Genomic DNA, 20097 nt, shown 5'->3' on the forward strand with positions numbered 1-20097 from the left:
AGGTGTTGGGTGTGATGGAGGAGTGGATCAGGGGTATCCCAGAGAGAACGGTGCCTGCAGAATGCTGACAGGGGGAGTGAGGGGAAGACGTGTTTGGTGGTGGCATCATGCTGGAGTTGGCAGAAATGGCAGAGGATAATCCTTTGAATGCAGAGACTGGTGGCATGAAAAAAGGACAAGGGGCACCCAATCCTGGTTCTGAGAGGGAAAGGGTGAGAGCAGTGATCAAAAGAGAAAATACTGGAAAATCTCAGCAGGTCTGGCAGCATCTGTAAGGAAAAAAAAGAGCTGATGTTTCGGATCCAGATGACCCTTTGTCAAAGCAAAGAATGAGAGCAGTGGCCTGGGAGATGGGTCAGAGAGCCCAGTCAACCACAGTGGGTGGAAAACCATGATTGAGGAAGAAAGACATGTCAGCAGTGCCGTTTTGGAAAATGGCATAATCATAACAGATGTGATGGAGGTGAATGAAAAGAAAGAATGGGATGGAGTCCTTACAAGATGTGGGGTGTGAAGAGCTGTAGTCATGGTAGTTGTGGGAGTTGGTGGACTTGTAATGGATACTAGTGGACAGTCTATCACCAGAGATGGAGACAAGATAGATCAGGAAAGAGAAATGTCCGAGACGGACCACGTGAAGATGATAAAGGGAAATTGGAAGCGAAATTGATAAATTTTTCCAGGTCCCAACGAGAGCATGAAGCGGCACCAGTCATTGATGTACCGATGAAAGAGTTGTGGGAGGGGGCTGGAGTAGGACTGGAACAGGAAATGTCCCACATACCCAAGAGACAGGGATAACTGGGATCCATATGGGTGCCCATAGCCACACCATTTATTTGGAGGAAGTGAATGGAGTTAAACGAGAAAATGTTGAGTGAGAGAACAAGTTCAGTCAAACAGAGGAGAGTAGTGGTGGATGGGGATTGTTCAGGCCTCCATACGAGAAAGAGGAGAAGAGCTCGCAAGCCATCCTGATGGGGAATGGAGGTGGCGGGATTGGAAATCCATGGTGAGGAGGCGGCGCTTTGAACCAGGGAACTGGAAGTTGTTATGGCATAGGGCACCAGAGGAATCACAGATGTCATTGGGAAGGGACTGGACAAGAGGAGAGAGGGCGGAGTCAAGATGAGAAGAAATTAGTTCAGTGGGACAGGAATAGGCTGACATGATGGTTCCACCAGGGCAGTCCTGTTTGTGGATTTTGGGAAGGAGGAAGATTAATCATCCATCAAAATTTTAAAAACCTTCTGCTCTACTGCCTTACTCGGTTTGCCATTCTATACCTTCTTGCAATCACAATTTCCATGTACACTTATTCTAAAGGTTTGAGTTAATATTAAACTCTTCTACCAGATCCAGTTCATCAATTCCCTTTATGACTTTAGATACCTTCGCAAAGTTGTCTTTATTTAAATATAACCATAGCTAGTACCCATTGCGTTTTCTCAATTCTATATATGAAGTTGGGTGTCTTTCAGTGAACTCCCTCTGCACAGCAAGAATGTTCATTTAACTTGTGATATAATGCCCAGAAATTAACACCATTCAAAATGGGTCAATATGTTGTTTCATTGAAGTCAACTATCATTTCCTAGAACCTGAGTTACATCATTCTTAGATTCTGAGCGTAACATGCCATTAGTCTTAATGATTTTGTTTCTTGTGATTTCATTGTTTCCCATACTCAGCTTCATGGCATTTCCCACTTTCAGGCCACACCTGTCGAAATCCTTGAACAATCGATCTGCTTAACCCTGTGTTCCCACCCAATTTGGCATCACCAACAGACAAGAGCTTCAATCCACCAAATTATTAACATACATTGAAACACCTACGGTCCCAAAACCTATTCTTGCTGTAATTTATTAGTCACATGTACAGCACAAACCAGCCATTCAGCTCAACCGCTCTACATGAGCCTCCTCCCACCGATCTTTATTTATCCTTCTCATGACCTTACCTAGCTTCCACTTGCATGCATCCATGCTACTTACCCCATGTGTTAGCAGGTTTCACATTGGAACCATTCTGTGGGTAAAGAGGTTCCTCCTTAGAACAAAGAACAAAAAAAAGTACAGCACAGGAATAGGCCCTTCAGCCCTCCAAGCTTGCGCCGATCACGCTGCCCTAACTAAACTAAAACCATATGCATTTACAGAGTCCATATTCTTCCATTCCCATCCTATTAATGTATTTGTCTAGTTGCCCCTTAAATGCCGCTATCGTACCTGCTCCCACCACCTCCCCGGGCAGCGCGTTGCAGACATTCACCACCCTCTGTGTAAAAAAAACAATTGCCTACTGGATTTATTAGTGACTACCTTATTTGTACAGCCTTTAGTTTCGATCTCCCTCACAAGTACAAACATTTTCGCTATGATTATCCTATCAAACCATTTTATTATTTAAATTCTATCAGGCCACTTTTTTTCTAGAGTATATTTTTGGCAAACTATTAAAGTTTACATTTAACGTTTATTAATTAATTAGTGTTTATTTATTAGTGTCACAAGGAGGCTTACATTAACACTGCAATTAAGTTGTGAGAATCCCCTAGTTGCCATCCTCCGGCGCCTGTTTGGGTACACAGAGGGAGAATTTAGCGTGGCCAATGCACCTAACCAGCACGTCTTTCGGACTGTGGGGAGGAAACCGGAGCACCTGGAGGAAACCCACATAGATATAGGGAGAACATGTAGACAGAGACCCAAACCGGGAATCGAACTCGGGTCCCTGGCACTTTGAGGCAGCAGTGCTAACCACTGTATGCTCACCAGTGGGCATTTTTAATCTTCATGCAGAAATTAACTATTTGACAGTTATCTCTGTATTTTGCTCAGATATGGTAAAAAAATAATTAGTTAATTTTGAATATTGTTGGTTTTGAACACAATGAGCATGCAACTCAATGGGCATGGGTGAATTGTGCTTCCCACGGAACCAATGGACATTGTTTTGCGTCCCAGGCTTTTTTTAAACAGCATTAAGATCAGTGAAGTGCCGTTTTTTCCTTTTCAACAATCTGTAAAGCATGCAATCACTAATTTAGTGGACAAGAATTGGGGTAGGTTGGGCCTGTACTCACTGGAGTTTAGAAGAATGAGGGGTAATCTTATTGAGCCATATAGGATTCTTAGGGGTCTTGACGGGGTCAATGTGGAGAGGTTGGTCCCCTTATGGGAGAGTCGAAGACTAGAGGGTATAATCTCAGACGATATGCACGATCTTCTTGGAAATCCTCTCCACTTTGAGCCGGCGGTTTGCAGTGTCGATGGTAGCCATGATGTGGAGATGCCAACGTTGAACTGGGGTGGATACAGTAAGAAGTTCACAATACCAGGTTAAAGTCCAACAGGTTTATTTGGCATCACGAGCCTATGGAGTGCTGCTCCTTCATCAGGTGAGTGTCTCACCTGATGAAGGAGCAGCGCCTCAAAAGCTCATGATTCCAAATAAACCTTTCGGACTTTAACCTGGTGTTGTGAGACTTCTTACTATAATCTCAGTGTAAGGGGGTCGACCATTTAAGGCAGAGATGAGAGGAATTTCTCCTCTCAGAGGGTAGTGAATTTGCGCAATTCTTTACTGGAGAGGTTGGATTATGTATGTTCAAGGCTGAGATAGACAGATTTTTAATCAGCAAGGGACTCAAGGGGATAAAGTGGGAAAGTTGAATGAGGATTATCATATCAGATCAGTCATGATCTCACTGAGCAGCAGAGCAGACTCGATGGGCCAAATTGCTTACTTCTGCTCCTACATCTTACAGTCTTGACCTTGGATCAGTTGGAACCCCAAACTCTCTTTCAAGAATGCTCACAAATATGACATGAAAGCCCTAAACATTGATTTTCATATGTGGGAGATGTTAGCCCAATAACATAGGGAAATTGCGAAAGTATCTGTGGGCCAGCATGCACTACTATGTTGTTCAGCAGCAACACGGCACCAGTGCCGAAAACAGCAAAATATAATGACACCCTATAAACATCTCAAATGTGGCATTAGTGGAAGAACCTGTCTCTCACAGATTAGTCTCTTCAGCCATCAGTAAGTGTGCACCATGTGAAGCTATCAAATGGATTTGCTGTATGCACATCTCGTGTAAACGGTAGGATGTCGATGGCAACACCATCATCAATCTTACTTTTCTTTTAATTAAAAGAGATTTGTGTGTGCCACACAGGAGGCGATCAGTAAGGCAAACCTTGCTTTAAGTTTAAAATGAGATAGTGTACAGAAACATTTCTTTCCTTTCTCAGTCCAGGACACAATAGGTCACAAATTACATGCACCATGTTTCAGCAAGTTCTTTTATTTTTCAAAGTGCAAATTAAGTCATTTAGAATTAAAATGCAACATTTCAGTTATGTTTTAATGGGTACTATGAGGACTAACACTTAATACAAGGGCTCTAGCCGCGTGTCTGTCATAGCCATTGTATAAACATTGTCAGATCAAGAGTCTCTTTGTGGAATTTAAAGCAGCTCCACCGTACCTGTATTACAATTGACAGTCTGTTCAGCTGTATATATATATATATATATATGTATACATATATATAAATAAAAATAGACACAGTCTAACACGGGACACAGCAACAGTATGACACTCAGTGGCAGGAGGTTGTCACAATGTAGACCACGAGTAATGGTAAGAACTTATCCTACTGGCTAAGTCTAAGTTTGTTAGATACTGTTGTCGGCAATATTTAAATCACATTGCCAGAACATGACAGAAGCACAAGATGTACAGCGCTAAATTTGGAAAGTACGGTGAAAATTCGATTCAAGTTCCCTTCTCACTCCTGCCCGTCCACCTCCTCCTCATCCCACAACCCAAACATCAAGTAAATTGCATCAGACTTAAATGAACCTGGTGACCCTGCCATTTCATTCAATGTTCTCATCAACATGTGCAACCAAGCAAGTGTCTGTCCCAGTATTAGACATGTGGAAGAAGATATGAAAAGGCGCATTCACACACATTCATCTGAACAAAACATGAGAATGCCTGACGTGGATAGCAACAGGACTACAAACCCTATATAAAAAACAAGATTATTGCTTTACTGAAGCATTTCTAAGGTTGATTCTGTCTCAAAACACCTAAACTGGAATTATGTCGTCAAGTAATGATTTAAATCAGGAAATGCATGATTAGCCGAGGATCTTCTTTTCATTTTATACGTTCAATTGCACTTCATATTTTGGATTTGGAAAAAAAAAAGTAATTGCAAATGAATCAAACCGTCACAATAACAGCTCAAGTTTAGTTTGTTAATGTTTTGCATGTTTTGCTATAGTAGTCCATCATAGCTGTGTTATTCTAATCTGATCTCATTCTCAAACAATTTAGCCACACAAATGACAAAAAGAGTGTTTGGAAATGTTATTGACAGTTCAGATATGAAAAACATACTCATCTGAACACGGACTCTTGTGTTGAGATGACGAATAGTAATAAAACTCTTGACTTGCTGTAACGTTTAACCTCATATCAAACCGACGTGCTAAACTTCATTTTCCACTGAATACGTCATCTTGATAGAATTGGTTCATTTTGCCCTTTCTCAAATATGATCTGAATACCAGATCACGATATGTCTTTAACTTCACAGCTAATAATAAATATATTTTTCTTTGTATAGTACATAGATAGACACACTATTTCATTAAGAAATCAAATGCCGTTTGATGGAAGTTGTGAACTCAATGCTGCGTTATGGGCCCGCACCAAATCAAAATAAATATTCACTCGTACTCCAGTCACACCTGTTTTTAAACCGCACTCAGACTTCATCCACAGCCAAGGACAGACAGACGTAGAAGACATTCAACATAGTGGTTTTGTTCATTGCAAATTATGGGATAAATTCATGCATCACAGGTTTTACAATTGTACATACTTTACATGATTTATAAATCTTCGGTTAAAAGACAAGTTTTACTTATATTACCACATCTTACATCCTGAGAAGATTAATGTTTTGTGATTATATGCACTAAATTAGACATACAACCACATTACAACAAGTAACTGAAGTGTCAGAACATTTGGAAGGAACATGCTGGGAGTGTGACTTGAGAATACTGAGATTTCTGCAAAGGGACTCTTGCGTTCTGTCCCGTCCCACTGTGTACGCCCACCGTGTTTAAGAAGTCCTCTCCACATGTCAAGTCCCCAGACACTGCAAATCAGCACTGCTCAACCTGGTGAACACTTCGCAAGCAGGTCAACAGCTGGTGATAGGGGCTGCCAGGAGTCGCCACCATTTCAAAGACCGACTGGAACGCACGGCGATCCAACTCCTCATCAATCTGTTTCCTGTAGAAGTCCATGGCCAACAAGCAGAACAGATTGATATCCACTTGCTCAGCCTTACCCATACGGCTGATAATGTGGGGGAGGCTGAATGTGTAGTTAAGAAATAATTTCACCATGATCTGCTCTGTAATGGCACTGGGGACATGTTAGATTTAGACTCGTTTTCCGATCTTTTCAAATAACCTGCATCAAGCCAACTACAATTCTAACCTGAAGCTCAAGCAGCACATTGCTTTCCTTTAACCACTACTTTTATACTTCACAAAATCTCTCTTTGTTAGAACAGCCTCCAAAATTCAAAAATCTTTGCATTATGATAGAGTGTAGGCCTTAGCTCATTGGGTAGTGCACTTCTGAGTCAAAAAGGTGGTGGGTTCAAATCTCACGAGGCTTGGGTACATAATCTCAGCTGACACTTCACTACAATACTGAGGCATTACTAGAGGTATCATTAATTAGACAATATGGATTATGGTATTAAAACAGAGATCCTATCTTTTTCAGGTGGATGCAAAATCTACCATGGCATTAGTGAAATTCTCTACGGTGTCTTTACCAAATTTATTTCTCAATCAACATCACCAAAATAGATTATCCAGTTATTAACTCATTACTGATCAAGGAGCCTGGTGTACCTTTCTTGCTCGTCCCTTTGAGGTGAATTGATGAGGGTAGGGCCGTGGATGTTGTCTACATGGACTTCAGTAAGACCTTTGACAAGGTCCCTCATGGCAGACTGGTGCAGAAGGTGAAGTTGCATGGGATCAGAGGTAAGCTGGCAAGGTGGATACAGAACTAGCTTGGTCATAGAAGACAGAGGGTAGCAGTGGAAGTGTGTGTTTCTGAATGGAGGGCAGTGACAAGTGGCATTTCTCAGGGATCAGTGCTGGGACCTTTGCTGTTCAAATGATTTGGAAGAAATTGTAACTGGCTTGATTAGTAAGTTTGCGGGTGACACAAATGTTGGTGGATTTGCGGATAGTGATGAGGGCCATCAGAGTATACAGCAGGATATAGATTAGTTGGAGACTTGGGCGGAGAGGTGGCAGATGGAGTTTAATCCAGACAAATGTGAGGTAATGCATTTTTGGAAGGTCTAATACAAATAGGAAATATACAGTAAATGGCAGAACCCTGATAGACAGAGGGATCTGGGTGTACAGGTACACAGGTCAAAGTGGCAATGCAGGTGGAGAAGGTAGTCAAGAAAACATACGGCAGGCTTGCCTTCTTCGGCTGGGGCATTGAGTTTAAAAATTGGCAAGTCATGTTGCAGCTTTATAGAACTTTAGTTAGGCCGCACTTGGAATATAGTGTTCAATTCTGGTCGCCACGCTACCAGAAGGATAGAACATAGATAGAACATAGAACAGTACAGCACAGAACAGGCCCTTCGGCCCACGATGTTGTGCCGACCTTCATCTGAAACCAAGATCAAGCTATCCCACACCCTACCATCCTGGTGTGCTCCATGTGCCTATCCAATAACCGCTTAAATGTTCCTAAAGTGTCTGACTCCACTATCACTGCAGGCAGTCCATTCCACACCCCAACCACTCTCTGCGTGAAGAACCTACCTCTGATATCCTTCCTATATCTCCCACCATGAACCCTATAGTTATGCCCCCTTGTAATAGCTCCATCCACCCGAGGAAATAGTCTTTGAACGTTCACTCGATCTATCCCCTTCATCATTTTATAAACCTCTATTAAGTCTCCCCTCAATCTCCTCCGCTCCAGAGAGAACAGCCCCAGCTCCCTCAACCTTTCCTCATAAGACCGACACTCCAAACCAGCAGCATCCTGGTAAATCTCCTCTGCACTCTCTCCAGCGCTTCCACATCCTTCTTATAGTGAGGTGACCAGAACTGCACGCAATATTCCAAATGCGGTCTCACCAAGGTCCTGTACAGTTGCAGCATAACCCCACGGCTCTTAAACTCCAACCCCCTGTTAATAAAAGCTAACACACTATATGCCTTCTTCACAGCTCTATCCACTTGAGTGGCAACCTTTAGAGATCTGTGGATATGGACCCCAAGATCTCTCTGTTCCTCCACAGTCTTCAGAACCCTACCTTTGACCCTGTAATCCACATTTAATGTGGAGACTTTGGAGAGGGTACAGAAAAGATTTACCAGGATGTTGCCTGGTATGGAGGGCATTAGCAATGAGGAGAGGTTGGAGACACTTGGTTCGTTCTCACTGGAACGATGGAGGTTGAGGGGCGACCTGATAGAAGTCTACAAGATTATGAGGGGCATGGACAGAGTGGATAGTCAGAAGCTTTTTCCCAGGGTGGAAGAGTCAATTACTAGGAGGCACAGGTTTAAGGTGCAAGGGGCAAGGTTTAAAAGGAGATGTACAAGGCAAGTTTTTTTTTTTTACACGGAGGGTGGTGGATGCCTGGAACTCGCTGCCAGGGGAGGTAGTGGAAGCAGATACGATAGTGACTTTTAAGGGACGTCTGGACAAATACATGAATAGGATGGGAATAGAGGGATATGGTCCCCAGAAGAGTAGGGAGTTTTAGTTCAGTCGGGCAGCATGGTCGGTGCAGGCTTGGAGGGCCGAAGAGCCTGTTCCTGTGCTGTAATTTTCTTTGTTCTTTGAACACGACAATGTTATCATCTGGGGTACTTGGTGGGGTTCTGGTGGGTGTGTAGTGACTGCTAAGGCAATCTGTGTCCCCCAATTGTGCTGCAAGTAGGACAGAATACCACAGACGATCAGGTCTCGGGCGAGTTGCTGAATTGCAATTTCCTCTCCACCTCCAAATTGCATTTATATGCCACAGCCCAGAGATTAGGGAGGAGGAAAAGGTCACAACACGGAGGTCAGGAGCTGCTTCAAAATGGGGCCAATCTGGTCATGCAGAAATGACATTATAACAAATCACATGACACAACGAGATTACAGGCCCTGTTAACTTACCCATGTTAAAGCGCCACAACGTTAAATGGGGCACAGTTAAACAAAGACCCTTTATATGTATGCATCAACCTTCCCCTTAAATCTGATAAAATGTGACAATGCTCTGCTTCAACCAATCCATGTGGCAGTAAGTTCCACATTCTCACCACTCGTGGTGCAAGGAAATTCTGCATAAATCCTTCATTTGGCTGGTTTACTGTGCATCTTGCATTTGTGCCCCCCCCACTCTCCCCCATCTAGTGTAGCTCAGGGAGATGCAAGAGTAAACAAAAGGGTGTCTACACTGAGTGATTAAAAACTAGAATGCAAAGATGTTCATTTATATAGCATCATTCACAACCTAGGACTTCCCAAAGCACTTTACATCTAATCCATATTTTTGAAGTGATGTCGCTGTTGCAACTTGCAATGCTAGAGTAACTTATCCCATACAAGGGATAGGTTTATTAGTCTCTCCATGGCACTTTGATGACTCAATGTCTGTCAAATCCCTAAGACATTGTTGCCCATCTCAAATACTCCAGTGTCTACGCCTTTGGCAGAACTCAGTAAGTGTCCCGAACCACTGTGGAGTTTGCACGTTCTCCCTGTGACTGCGTGGGTTTCCTCCGGGTGCTCTGGTTTCTTCCCACAGTCCAAAGATGTGCAGGTTAGGTGGATTGGCCATGCTAAATTAAGCCTAGCGTCAGGGGCATTAGCAGGGCAAATATGAGGGGTTATGGGGATAGGGCCTAGGTGGGATTGTGGTCAGTGCAGACTCGGTGGGTCGAATGGCCTCCTTCTGTACTGTAGGGATTCTATGAAAATGGCAGATCCTGAAACTTGCATGAAACATACACCAGACTGAGATTCACAATCTGGTTTCCCTTCTAGTCTCTGTAATCCTATAAGCATGTCAATAGTTAACAAGGATACAGAGCCGAGATCCATGCGCTGGTTGAAGCACTGACGAAGAAACAGGAGAGGCTCCACATGGCCATTGCTATTGGTGTTCTCTGCGTGAAGTTTGAGAGCGACAGCATCACCCAGTCCCTCACCATGGAAGACTGTCCAGTATTATGTAAAGTCTGAAATACCTGCAAAAGGAAGAACACACAGAACCTCTCTGAATTCAGGAGACAATGGTTCGATAATTTCAATGCTTCAAGAAAGCGAACTTGTAACACCACAGAACACATGCAAGCAGCTCTGACGCAACAGCCTCACCATGTTCGCTAGCTCAATACCTCTGCAAGACATCACGTTCAGCAGGAAAGGGCATGAGAGTCCAGCTTGTTCTCATCCACCTCCTGAATATCAGAGGCCAAGCAGCACAGCTGGGCTACCCGCCCTTATTCTCCCTCTCGGACTGGTACTCCTGTGAAATCACAGCATGGGACCACGAGAGGGAAAGGAGTCACCGACAACAATCACATAAATGCCTACGTTAAGGGACTTCATTTGCAAGAAAAACCTTATGATTCTCATTGTATGGCCCACATTTCATATTATTTCTGTATTTTACACACATTTACTTTATGCTATGCTTTTCTGCAGAAAATTTGTTTAGTCACTGAATTAACTTTGTTAAGGAGAAGCTGGTACCTGAGGGAGAAAGGAACAGAATGATATACTGATACAGTGAGATAAGGCCAGGCGGGAGGTAGCTTGCGTACAGCATTTAGACTGGCTCAGACGGCTGCATGACTTGTTTCCATGATGGTAAGTTCGACACAAGAAAGCAGAATACCTTGTAAACCACTGTGGCCATGAACTGTGGGTAAGGCTGCTGATTGGAAATAAATTCTCCAATAACCTTGTTCATCACGTCTTGAGGTGGGAAGAAGTCATCAAGGAACTGAGGAAGGATCCGTGCTACAACCCGAGCCTCACAGGGGAAGCCTTTCCTGATCCTAAACAAGAATTGGGAGAGCAAAAATACTCAATTATCTCTAAAAAGGTGACCAAAGACTTAGTCATAGAGTAGTACAGAGCAGAAAAGGCCCTTCAGCCCATCGAGTCTGCACCAATAATAAGTACCATTAAAGGCGCGCTAATCCCATTTTTCTGCACTTATCCCATATCCTCAAAATGTTTCAAGTGCTCATCCAAATACTTTTTAAAGGTTGCAAGGTTTCTGACCTCCACAACCTTCCCAGGCAGCGCATTCCAGATTCTCACCACCCTGAGTGAAATGTTTTTCTCACAAATCCCCTCGGAATCTCCTGCCCCTCACCCTAAAACTATGCCTCTTCGTATTGGTCTCACCCAAGCTGCTTCCTAGTTACCCTGTCCATATCCCTCACAACCTTCTACACCTCAATCATATTCCCCCCTCAGCTTTTCTGCTCGAGAGAAAACAATCCAAGCCCGTCCAGTCTCTCCTCTTCGCTCAAATGCTCCATCCCAGTGAATCTCCTCTGTACCCCTTCTAGTGCAATGACATCCTTCCTGTAATGAGGTGACCAGAACTGCACACAGTACTCCAGTTGTGGCCTAACCAACGCTCTGTAAAGCTCCAACATAACCTCCTTGTCCTTGTACTCTATGCTACGACTGATAAAAGCAAGTGTTCCATATGTCTTAACTATCCTATTCACCTGCTCTGCCGCCTTCAGGGATCTGTGAATAAATACCCTAAGATCCATCTTTTCTTCTGAGCTTCCAAGTGTCCTGCCACTCATTAGATACTCCCTTGTCTTGTTATTTCTTCTAAAGTGCATCACCTTGCACTGATCAGGGTTAAGCACCATCTGACCAACCCATCTATATCTTCCTGCAACTTACAACCACCTTCTTCACCATTGGGCGGCACGGTAGCACAGTGGTTAGCACTGCTGCTTCGCAGCTCCATGATCCTGGGTTCGATTCCCGGCTCGGGTCACCGTCTGTGTGGAGTTTGCACATTCTCCTCGTGTCTGCGTGGGTTTCCTCCGGGTGCTCCGGTTTCCTCCCACAGTCCAAAGATGTGCGGGTTAGGTTGATTGGCCAGGTTAAAAATTGCCCCTTAGAGTCCTGGAATGCGTAGGTTAGAGGGATTAGCGGGTAAATATGTGGGGGTAGGGCCTGGGTGGGATTGTGGTTGGTGCAGACTCGATGGGCCGAATGGCCTCCTTCTGCACTGTAGGGTTTCTATGTTTAATCACACTACCAATCTTGGTGTCATCTGCAAACTTACTTATCACTTCCCCCACATTATCATCTATACCATTTATGTACATGACAAATAATAAGGTTCCCAGCACTGAACATTTTGAAACGCCACTAGACACTGGCCTCCTTATTACCTGCTGTACCTGCATTCTAGTTTTCTGCGATTCATGCACAAGGATACTCAGATCCCTCTGCACTGAAGCACTCCACATTTTCTCTCCATTTAGATAATAAGTTGCCTTTGTATTTTTCCTACTAAAATGGATAACCTCACACTTATCCACATTAAACTCCATCTGTCATCTTTTGCCCCTTTCACTTAACCTATCCATATGTAAATTTATTTCATTATTGCAGCTCACTATCCCACCTAATTTAGTGTCATCTGCAAATTTGGCTATGGGAGGTACTATCCCTGCATCCAAGTCATTAATATGGATTGTAGATAGTTGGGACCGAACCCTGTGGCACCCCGCTGGTTACATCCTGCCAGCCAGAAAAAGAACCATTTATCCCCACTCTCTGTTTTCTGTTGGTTAGTCAATCCTCTAGCCAAACTAATAAATTACCCTAATCCCATAGGAACCAACCTTGTTGTATTAATCTTTAGTGAGGCATCTTATCAAATGCCTTCTGGAAGTGCGGATATACTACATCTACAGGATCCGCATTTTCCACCTTGGGAAGCTTTTAAAGATCAAAAAAGGGTCACTAAAAAGTATCTTCGAAGAACAAGAAAATTAGTCAAACATGATTTGCCCTTCATGAAACCATGCGGACTCTGATGGATTGCATTTTGACTTTCCAACTATCCTGTTATTACTTCTGTAATAATGGATTCTAATAATTTCCCAATGACAGATGTTAAACTAAATAGCCTATAGTTTCCTACATTTGCCTCCCTTCCGTTTTGAATATATTTGCATTTTTCCTATCCACCAGAACCTTTCCTACATCCAGGAAATTTTTGGAACATTGTAACCAATGGATCCATTATCTCCAAGGCCACTTTCTTTAAGGATGTAGGCCATCAGGCCCTGGGGACCTGCCTACCTTCAATCCCAAGACTTTGCTCAGTACTATTCTCCTAGTGAGGATGATAGTTCTAAATTCCTCCCTTTCTGGAACCTCTGCATTACCTGTTACTATTGGGATGGTACACATGTCCTCCACTGTGAAAACAGGCAAAATATTGATTTAGTATCTCAGCCATTTCTGTGTTCCCCACTATTAACTCCCCAGCCTCATCTTCCAAGGAACCAATGTTCATTTTAGCTACTCTCTTCTTTTTTATATAATTATAGAAGCTTTTGCTGTCCATTTTTCTATTTTGCACTAGTTTTCTTTCATAATTTAACTTTTGCTCTTTTTATTACTTTTTTAGTGACCTTTAAAAGCTTCCCAATTTTCCAGTATGCCGCTGGCCTTTGTAATATGGTATGCCTTGGGGGAACTTCCTGTTCTATATAACTCAGTGCCATAGACCTGAGTATACAATTACCCACTCAGCCATCAGGAGAGCTTGAGTAGTTGTTTTTGCCTTTAAGCAGCATAGGATTTAATTCTAAAGAAGACAGCACTGTTCAAAAAAAAAACCTGACTGCCATTTGCTGCAACTTGCTTGGTCTATGAAATAATTGATGCACTGTTGGGAAGGTTCAAAATTGCTCCATATGTACAAGACTATCGTTACCATTCAGTTGTGTACGGCCAAATTCAGAAACAGTGCCTTTTAACCCTAAGCATTTGAGTACTAAGTCACTATAAGTCTTTATTCCCTCAAGCACAGAACATCCTTCTGAATAGTATTTTGTTTCCATCAACAGAGTGACTTTTAAAAGTGAACTGCAGGCAGAAAGTTCACAGAACAAGTCCTCATACTTCTACATTATACTTTCCATATTCATTGACTTTGGTACCGGGTGTGCCACGGTTCCCACTGTGAAAGAGTCTCAGCTCCTGACAGAAAGCCTCTATTTTGTCCTTTGATGAATGTGCTATTCAGTCCAGAGAGCCCTTCTATGTTGTCCACTGTTCAATAGACAGCTCTGCACTGCAGACACCCAGCCGTGAGACATGACGGGGTATATTTACTCAGCTGACCGACTCAAACCTCTTTGTATTCCACACCAAAACCCACCTGGTTAAATCCAAATATCCCAAACAAAAGTCTTTCAACAAAGGGCAATTTAGAGAACGCTGGAGTGAACTGAGAACAGCAGATTCATCCCCACAACCGATGGGGAATGAACAGAACCAGTTTAAACCCAGCTTTAAATCACAGGCTTGTAGCCTTTAAATAATCACCCACTAGAAACACGGAGGGAATTCCAGAGTTTAAGGCATAGACAGCCAAAGGTACAGCCACACTGATGCTGCAATAAAAATTGGAAGAGGCCAGAATTCAGGGTTATACTCAATGTTTTCTCTAAGCTATTCTGTGTTGTAGCAACCCACAAATCGTCCCCTTTAAGTTACCGTGTGTGCACAGCTGCACAAAAAAACTTAAAGGGCCCACAGAGTTAAAGGAATTGGATGAGCACTACAAAAAATAAATTAAAGGATACACTGGTTGTTGGGCCAGAAGTGCTTGCTGGGAGAGAGAGGTGTAGGGTCATGGAGGGATTTGAAAACAAGGATGAGAATTTTAAAATAGAGCCACTGCCAGAGTACGTCAACAAGTGGGGGGGTGAAGGGTGAATGGGACTTGGCACAAGTTTGGATACAGGCAATAGAATATTGGATAAGCTCACGGTTATAGAGGGTGCAAGGATGGAAGATGTGCAGAAATAGTCGCATGTAGAGGTAACAAAGGCCTGGATAAGAATTTTAGCAGCTGATGAGTTGAGGCAGAGATGGAGACAAGCAATGTCACGGAGGTGGAAGGGGGTAGTCTCAGAGATTGTATGATGGAGCACAAGAGGTGGCCATTTGGTGGGGCCTGTCCTGCCTGTTCCAGCTCTTTGAGCTATACAACTATTCCCACTCCCCTGCTCTTTTCCCCATACCCCTGTGAATATTTCCCCTTCAATCTTTATCCAATGCCCTTTTTAATGTTACGATTAAATCTTCTTCCGTCAACCTTTTGGGCATGTATTCCAGATCACAACAACTCGCTACGCAAAAATAAAAATTCTTTATGTTGCTTCTGCATCTTTTATCAATGGACAGAATATGGAGACGAAAGCTCAGCTCAGGGTCGAATAAGTGCGTAGGCTGTGAACAGTCTGATTCAGCCTCTGACAGTGGTTAGTGAGAACGAAGGGGTCACTGACCATGGAATGGAGCCCTTGGTGTGGGCATTGCAGACAACAGCTTCAGGCTTCCCAATATTCAACAGTCTCAGTCAAGAGACAGATTGTGAGAGGCTTCAACAGGAGGATGGAGGCATTGATTAAACTCTGGGGCCTACTGAGCGAAAGTTTAGCTCTAAGAGTGCAGTAAATGGAGACAGAGAAGCAGTGGGTGGGTAAATATTTCTTCAACAGTTAAACTTCTCTGTGAACCAACTGGATTGGGAATCTTACCTGTCAAAGAGAACGGAAACTCGCTCCATTGCGACAATAACGGACTCACTGTCAGGAGCAGTGCTCTCAGTTTCTGAACTCCGACCAGGGCTGCTCTTTTCTTTGCCTGGTCACAACACAAAAAACATTCAGACTTTCATCAATTATATGCACATAGAAACATACACATCTTAGTTGTTTTTTTAAAAAGAGGAAATTTGGCATGCTGACCCATTATTCATATCAAATTTGATTCTGGGTAATCTTTCTAATAAAGGAAACAAACAATCTGGAGACATTTAATTGATTTTGGGGTTGGGAATGAGGTAGGCTGCCTGACTGCCCATCCATAGCTTCTGCGTCTTCTTCCAGTGATCAGATTCCTGGAGCACAGTCAGCCAGCCACATGGTTTAAGATTGGAATCTCATGCAGGTACGCAGTACAGGGGTAATTGGCTTTTACAATATCCTGGCCATAAAACAATTAGATTTACCAAAATCGATTTTAGTTTAAAGTGTTAAAGTTTAATTATTAGTGTCACAAGTAGGCTTACAGTAACACTGCGATGAAGTTACTTTGAAAATCCCCTAGTCGCCATAATCGGGCGCCTGTTCGGGTACACCGGGGGAGAATTTAGCATGGCCAATGCACCTAACCCGCACATCTTTGGACTGGGAGGAAACCGGAGCACCCGGAGAAAACTCACACAGACACGGGGAGAACGTGCAGACTCCACACAGTGACCAAACCCTGGTCCCTGGCACTTCGAGGCGGCAGTGCTAACCACTGTGCCGCCGTGCTGCACAACTTGCCATATAGAATCTTACATTGCAGGGGTTTTTTTGGGCCATCATGGCTCTTTCAAAGAGTTATCCAAATTCACCCTATTCCTCGATTGGTCCTCATAGCCCTGAACACTTTTCTTTTTAAAAATTCCAGTATTTATTTAATTCCTTCTTGAAAATTACTATTGAATCTGCTTACACCACCCTTTTGGACAATGAATTCCTGATCACAACTATGCAGATTTTCCTTTCCCTTATTTTCCCCTTTCGTTTTTCCAACACATTTTAAATCAGTACTCAGTGGTTATTGGTTCGTCTAATTCAGAAGAGTTTCTAATTTCCGACTCCATCAAAATCCCTCATAACTTGACTGCCTCTATGAGGACAATTAGAGCAATCCCAGGTTCTCCAGTTTCTGGGATTTAATCTCAAACTGTTAATGTTGAAGCTGTGCTGTAATAACGTACATGTTTTAAGTTGGTAATAAAGCACAGCTGTCCCCAATTGGGAAGGATTTGGGAATTTGCAAGACTATATAAACCAGTTCACTCGAGTGTCTGGGAGGAACTGGGAGAATCTGTGACTTAAGAGTTATAGAGGGTTATGGCATGGAAACAGGCCCTTCTGCCCAACTTGTCCACGCCACACATTTTATTTTAAACCACTAAGCTAGTCTCAATTGCCTACATTTGACCCATACCCCTCTATACCCATCTTAGCCATGTAATTGTCAAAATGCTTTTTAAAAGACAAAATTGTACCCGTCTCTACTACCACCTCTGGCAGCTTGTTCCAGACACTCACCACCCTCTGTGAAAAAATTGCCCCTCTGGACCCTTTTGTATCTCCCCTCTCACCTTAAACCTATGCCCTCTTGTTTTAGACTTCCCTACCTTTGGGAAAAGATACTGGCTGTCTAGCTGATCTATGCCCCTCATTATTTTACAGACCTCTTTGTTTTGCTGGTTTGGAAATGAACCTGTTTTAAGGTACAGGCTAGCTTCAGACTCATTCTTCCTCAACACAGTTATTGGCATTAACTAAAAACTCTTTCATGCTCATTAATATGATGCTCAAGTAAAAGTGTTAATAGAAACAGTCTTTCCCTTTGAGAATAAACAAACTACATTCTTTCTTCAAGAAGATAAGAATCCCAAAAATAGCCAACCTTTCCTAGTTCAAGTTTACAGCTATCTTGCGGCAAGTTGCTATTGTGTAACATTGCGACACATCAACGTAGTATAGTAGTACCTGTGTACATGCAGGTTAGCATCAGTCCCAGGGCAGCCATGGCTCGGTGAGGACTGTGCATATTCAATCTGTCCACGCTCAGTTTCACTAGGGCCTCGCCGTCTAGACGTGAAAGCTGCTCTGAGAGTAGAAGTCGCTCCATTCCACGCAACACACAGTGGTAGATAATGGACGGTGTGGACTCCTCGCTGCCAGAGACCATTACTCCACACATCTAAAAATCAGAAGCAGTTTGTTACACAAATGGCACAACTGATGTAACATTGAAAACACAAGAAAATCTCAATGGGTTACGAAGACAACAGCATCAGAGATACATGCTTCACTATTCTTTCAGAAAGCTTGGAATAGCTTACGTCAGCAAGCAGACATAATTTTAAGTGTTTTTATGTTTTTATTGTTGGATATTAGAAATACAAACTTTAGTGAGTAATTTAGTGTTTTGGTGTAGGAATGGGTAAAACTCCAGTTAGATTCATGTCAAACAAAATTGTTGTTTTGGTTTGATTTTAAACTGTGGCTGCATTGTGCTGAGAGGGGTTACGATGTGAAAAATAAACACGAGTTTGGAGGAAAAAAAAGATGTTGCTTAGCAACCAGGGGCTACTTTAGAAAAGACGGACCCTTGTTATTGTGTTTAGTTGAATTCATAGCAAATGTAACTAGGAAACAAGAGGGAGAGAACACAGCTCTCAGCTCTGCCAGAGTTAAAGGAGCTTAGCAGGGAGAGGAGAAAAGTCATACAATGCAGTAACAGGCAAGGAAAGTGGCAGAAACCTAAAGAACAGCTAGTCGAGGAAATCAGAGGAGGAAGATTAACTTCAGGCTTCCTGGAAATTTAAGGAACAGAGGAATCTGGAATTGAAACTCTGTGGCTTCATTAATTTTTTTTGCAGAAGACATTTGACAAGGTGCTGCACAAAAGGCTGCTGCATAAGGTAAAGGTGCACAGCGTTACGGGTAACATATTAGCATGGATAGAGGATTGGTTAACTAACAGAAAGCAAAAAGTGGGGGTAAATGGGTGTTTTTCTGGTTGGCAATCAGTGGCTAGTGCTGTGTCTCAGGGATTAGTGACGGGACTAATTGTTCACAATTTACAGAGATGATTTGGAGTTCGGGACCAAGTGCAGTGTGTCAAAGTTGGCAGATGACATTAAGGTGACATTAGGTTTTGCATAAAGTTAAATCTCATGGGATCCAGGGCGAAGTATCTAAATGGATACAAAATTGGCTTCTTGACAGAAGCCAGAGGGTGGTTGTAGAGACTTGTTTTTCAAACTGGAGGCCTGTGACCAGCAGTGTGCCTCAGGGATCAGTGCTGGGTCCACTGTTATTTGTCATTTATATTAATGATTTGGATGAGAATATAGGGGGCATGGTTAGTAAGTTTGCAGATGACACCAAGATTGGTGGCATAGTGGACAGTGAAGAAAATTATCTCCAATCGCAACGGGATCTTGATCAATTGGGCCAGTGGGCTGACGAATGGCAGATAGAGTTTAATTTAGACAAATGCGAGGTGATGCATTTTGGTAGATTGAACCAGGGCAGCACTTACTCAGTTAATGGTAGGGCGTTGGGGAGAGTTACAGAACAAAGAGATCTAGGGGTACATGTTCATAGCTCCTTGAAAGTGGAGTCACATGTGGACAGAGTGGTGAAGAAGGCATTCGGCATGCTTGGTTTCATCGGTCAGAACATTGAATACAGGAGTTGGGACGTCTTGTTGAAGTTGTACAAGACATTGGTAAGGCCACACTTGGAATACTGTGTGCAATTCTGGTCACCCTATTATAGAAAGGATATTATTAAACTAGAAAGAGTGGAGAAAAGATTTACTAGGATGCTACCGGGACTTGATGGATTGAGTTATAAGGAGAGGCTGAATAGACTGGGACTTTTTTCTCTGGAGCATAGAAGGCTGAGGGGTGACCTTATAGAGGTCTATAAAATAATGAGGGGCATAGACAAGGTAGATAGTCGATATCTTTTCCCAAAGGTAGGGGAGTCTAAAGCTAGAGGGCATAGGTTTAAAGTGAGAGGGGAGAGATACAAAAGTGTCCAGAGGGGCAATTTTTTCACAGAGGGTGGTGAGTGTCCGGAACAGGCTGCCAGAGGTAGTAGTAGAGGCGGGTACAATTTTGTCTTTTAAAAA

General features: G+C 43.0%; 1 protein-coding gene across 5 annotated transcripts in view; it reads right to left on the bottom strand.

The window, feature by feature from the left end:
• Nucleotides 1-3965: 3965 nt before the first annotated feature.
• The window catches only part of htt (huntingtin), a 222177-nt gene continuing 206045 nt past the window's right edge, over nt 3966-20097 (bottom strand). For all 5 annotated transcript variants that reach the window (XM_078215138.1, XM_078215136.1, XM_078215139.1 and 2 more), the window contains 5 exons: nt 17940-18153; nt 15924-16029; nt 10994-11156; nt 10180-10340; nt 3966-6414 (listed from right to left, as the gene is read on the bottom strand). In XM_078215138.1, the coding sequence (XP_078071264.1) occupies nt 6201-6414; nt 10180-10340; nt 10994-11156; nt 15924-16029; nt 17940-18153 (858 nt within the window). In that variant the 3' untranslated portion in view covers nt 3966-6200. The remainder of the gene's footprint in view (nt 6415-10179; nt 10341-10993; nt 11157-15923; nt 16030-17939; nt 18154-20097) is intronic.

The sequence above is a fragment of the Mustelus asterias genome, chromosome 6, assembly GCF_964213995.1.
Source record: "Mustelus asterias chromosome 6, sMusAst1.hap1.1, whole genome shotgun sequence".
NCBI lineage: Eukaryota > Metazoa > Chordata > Chondrichthyes > Carcharhiniformes > Triakidae > Mustelus > Mustelus asterias.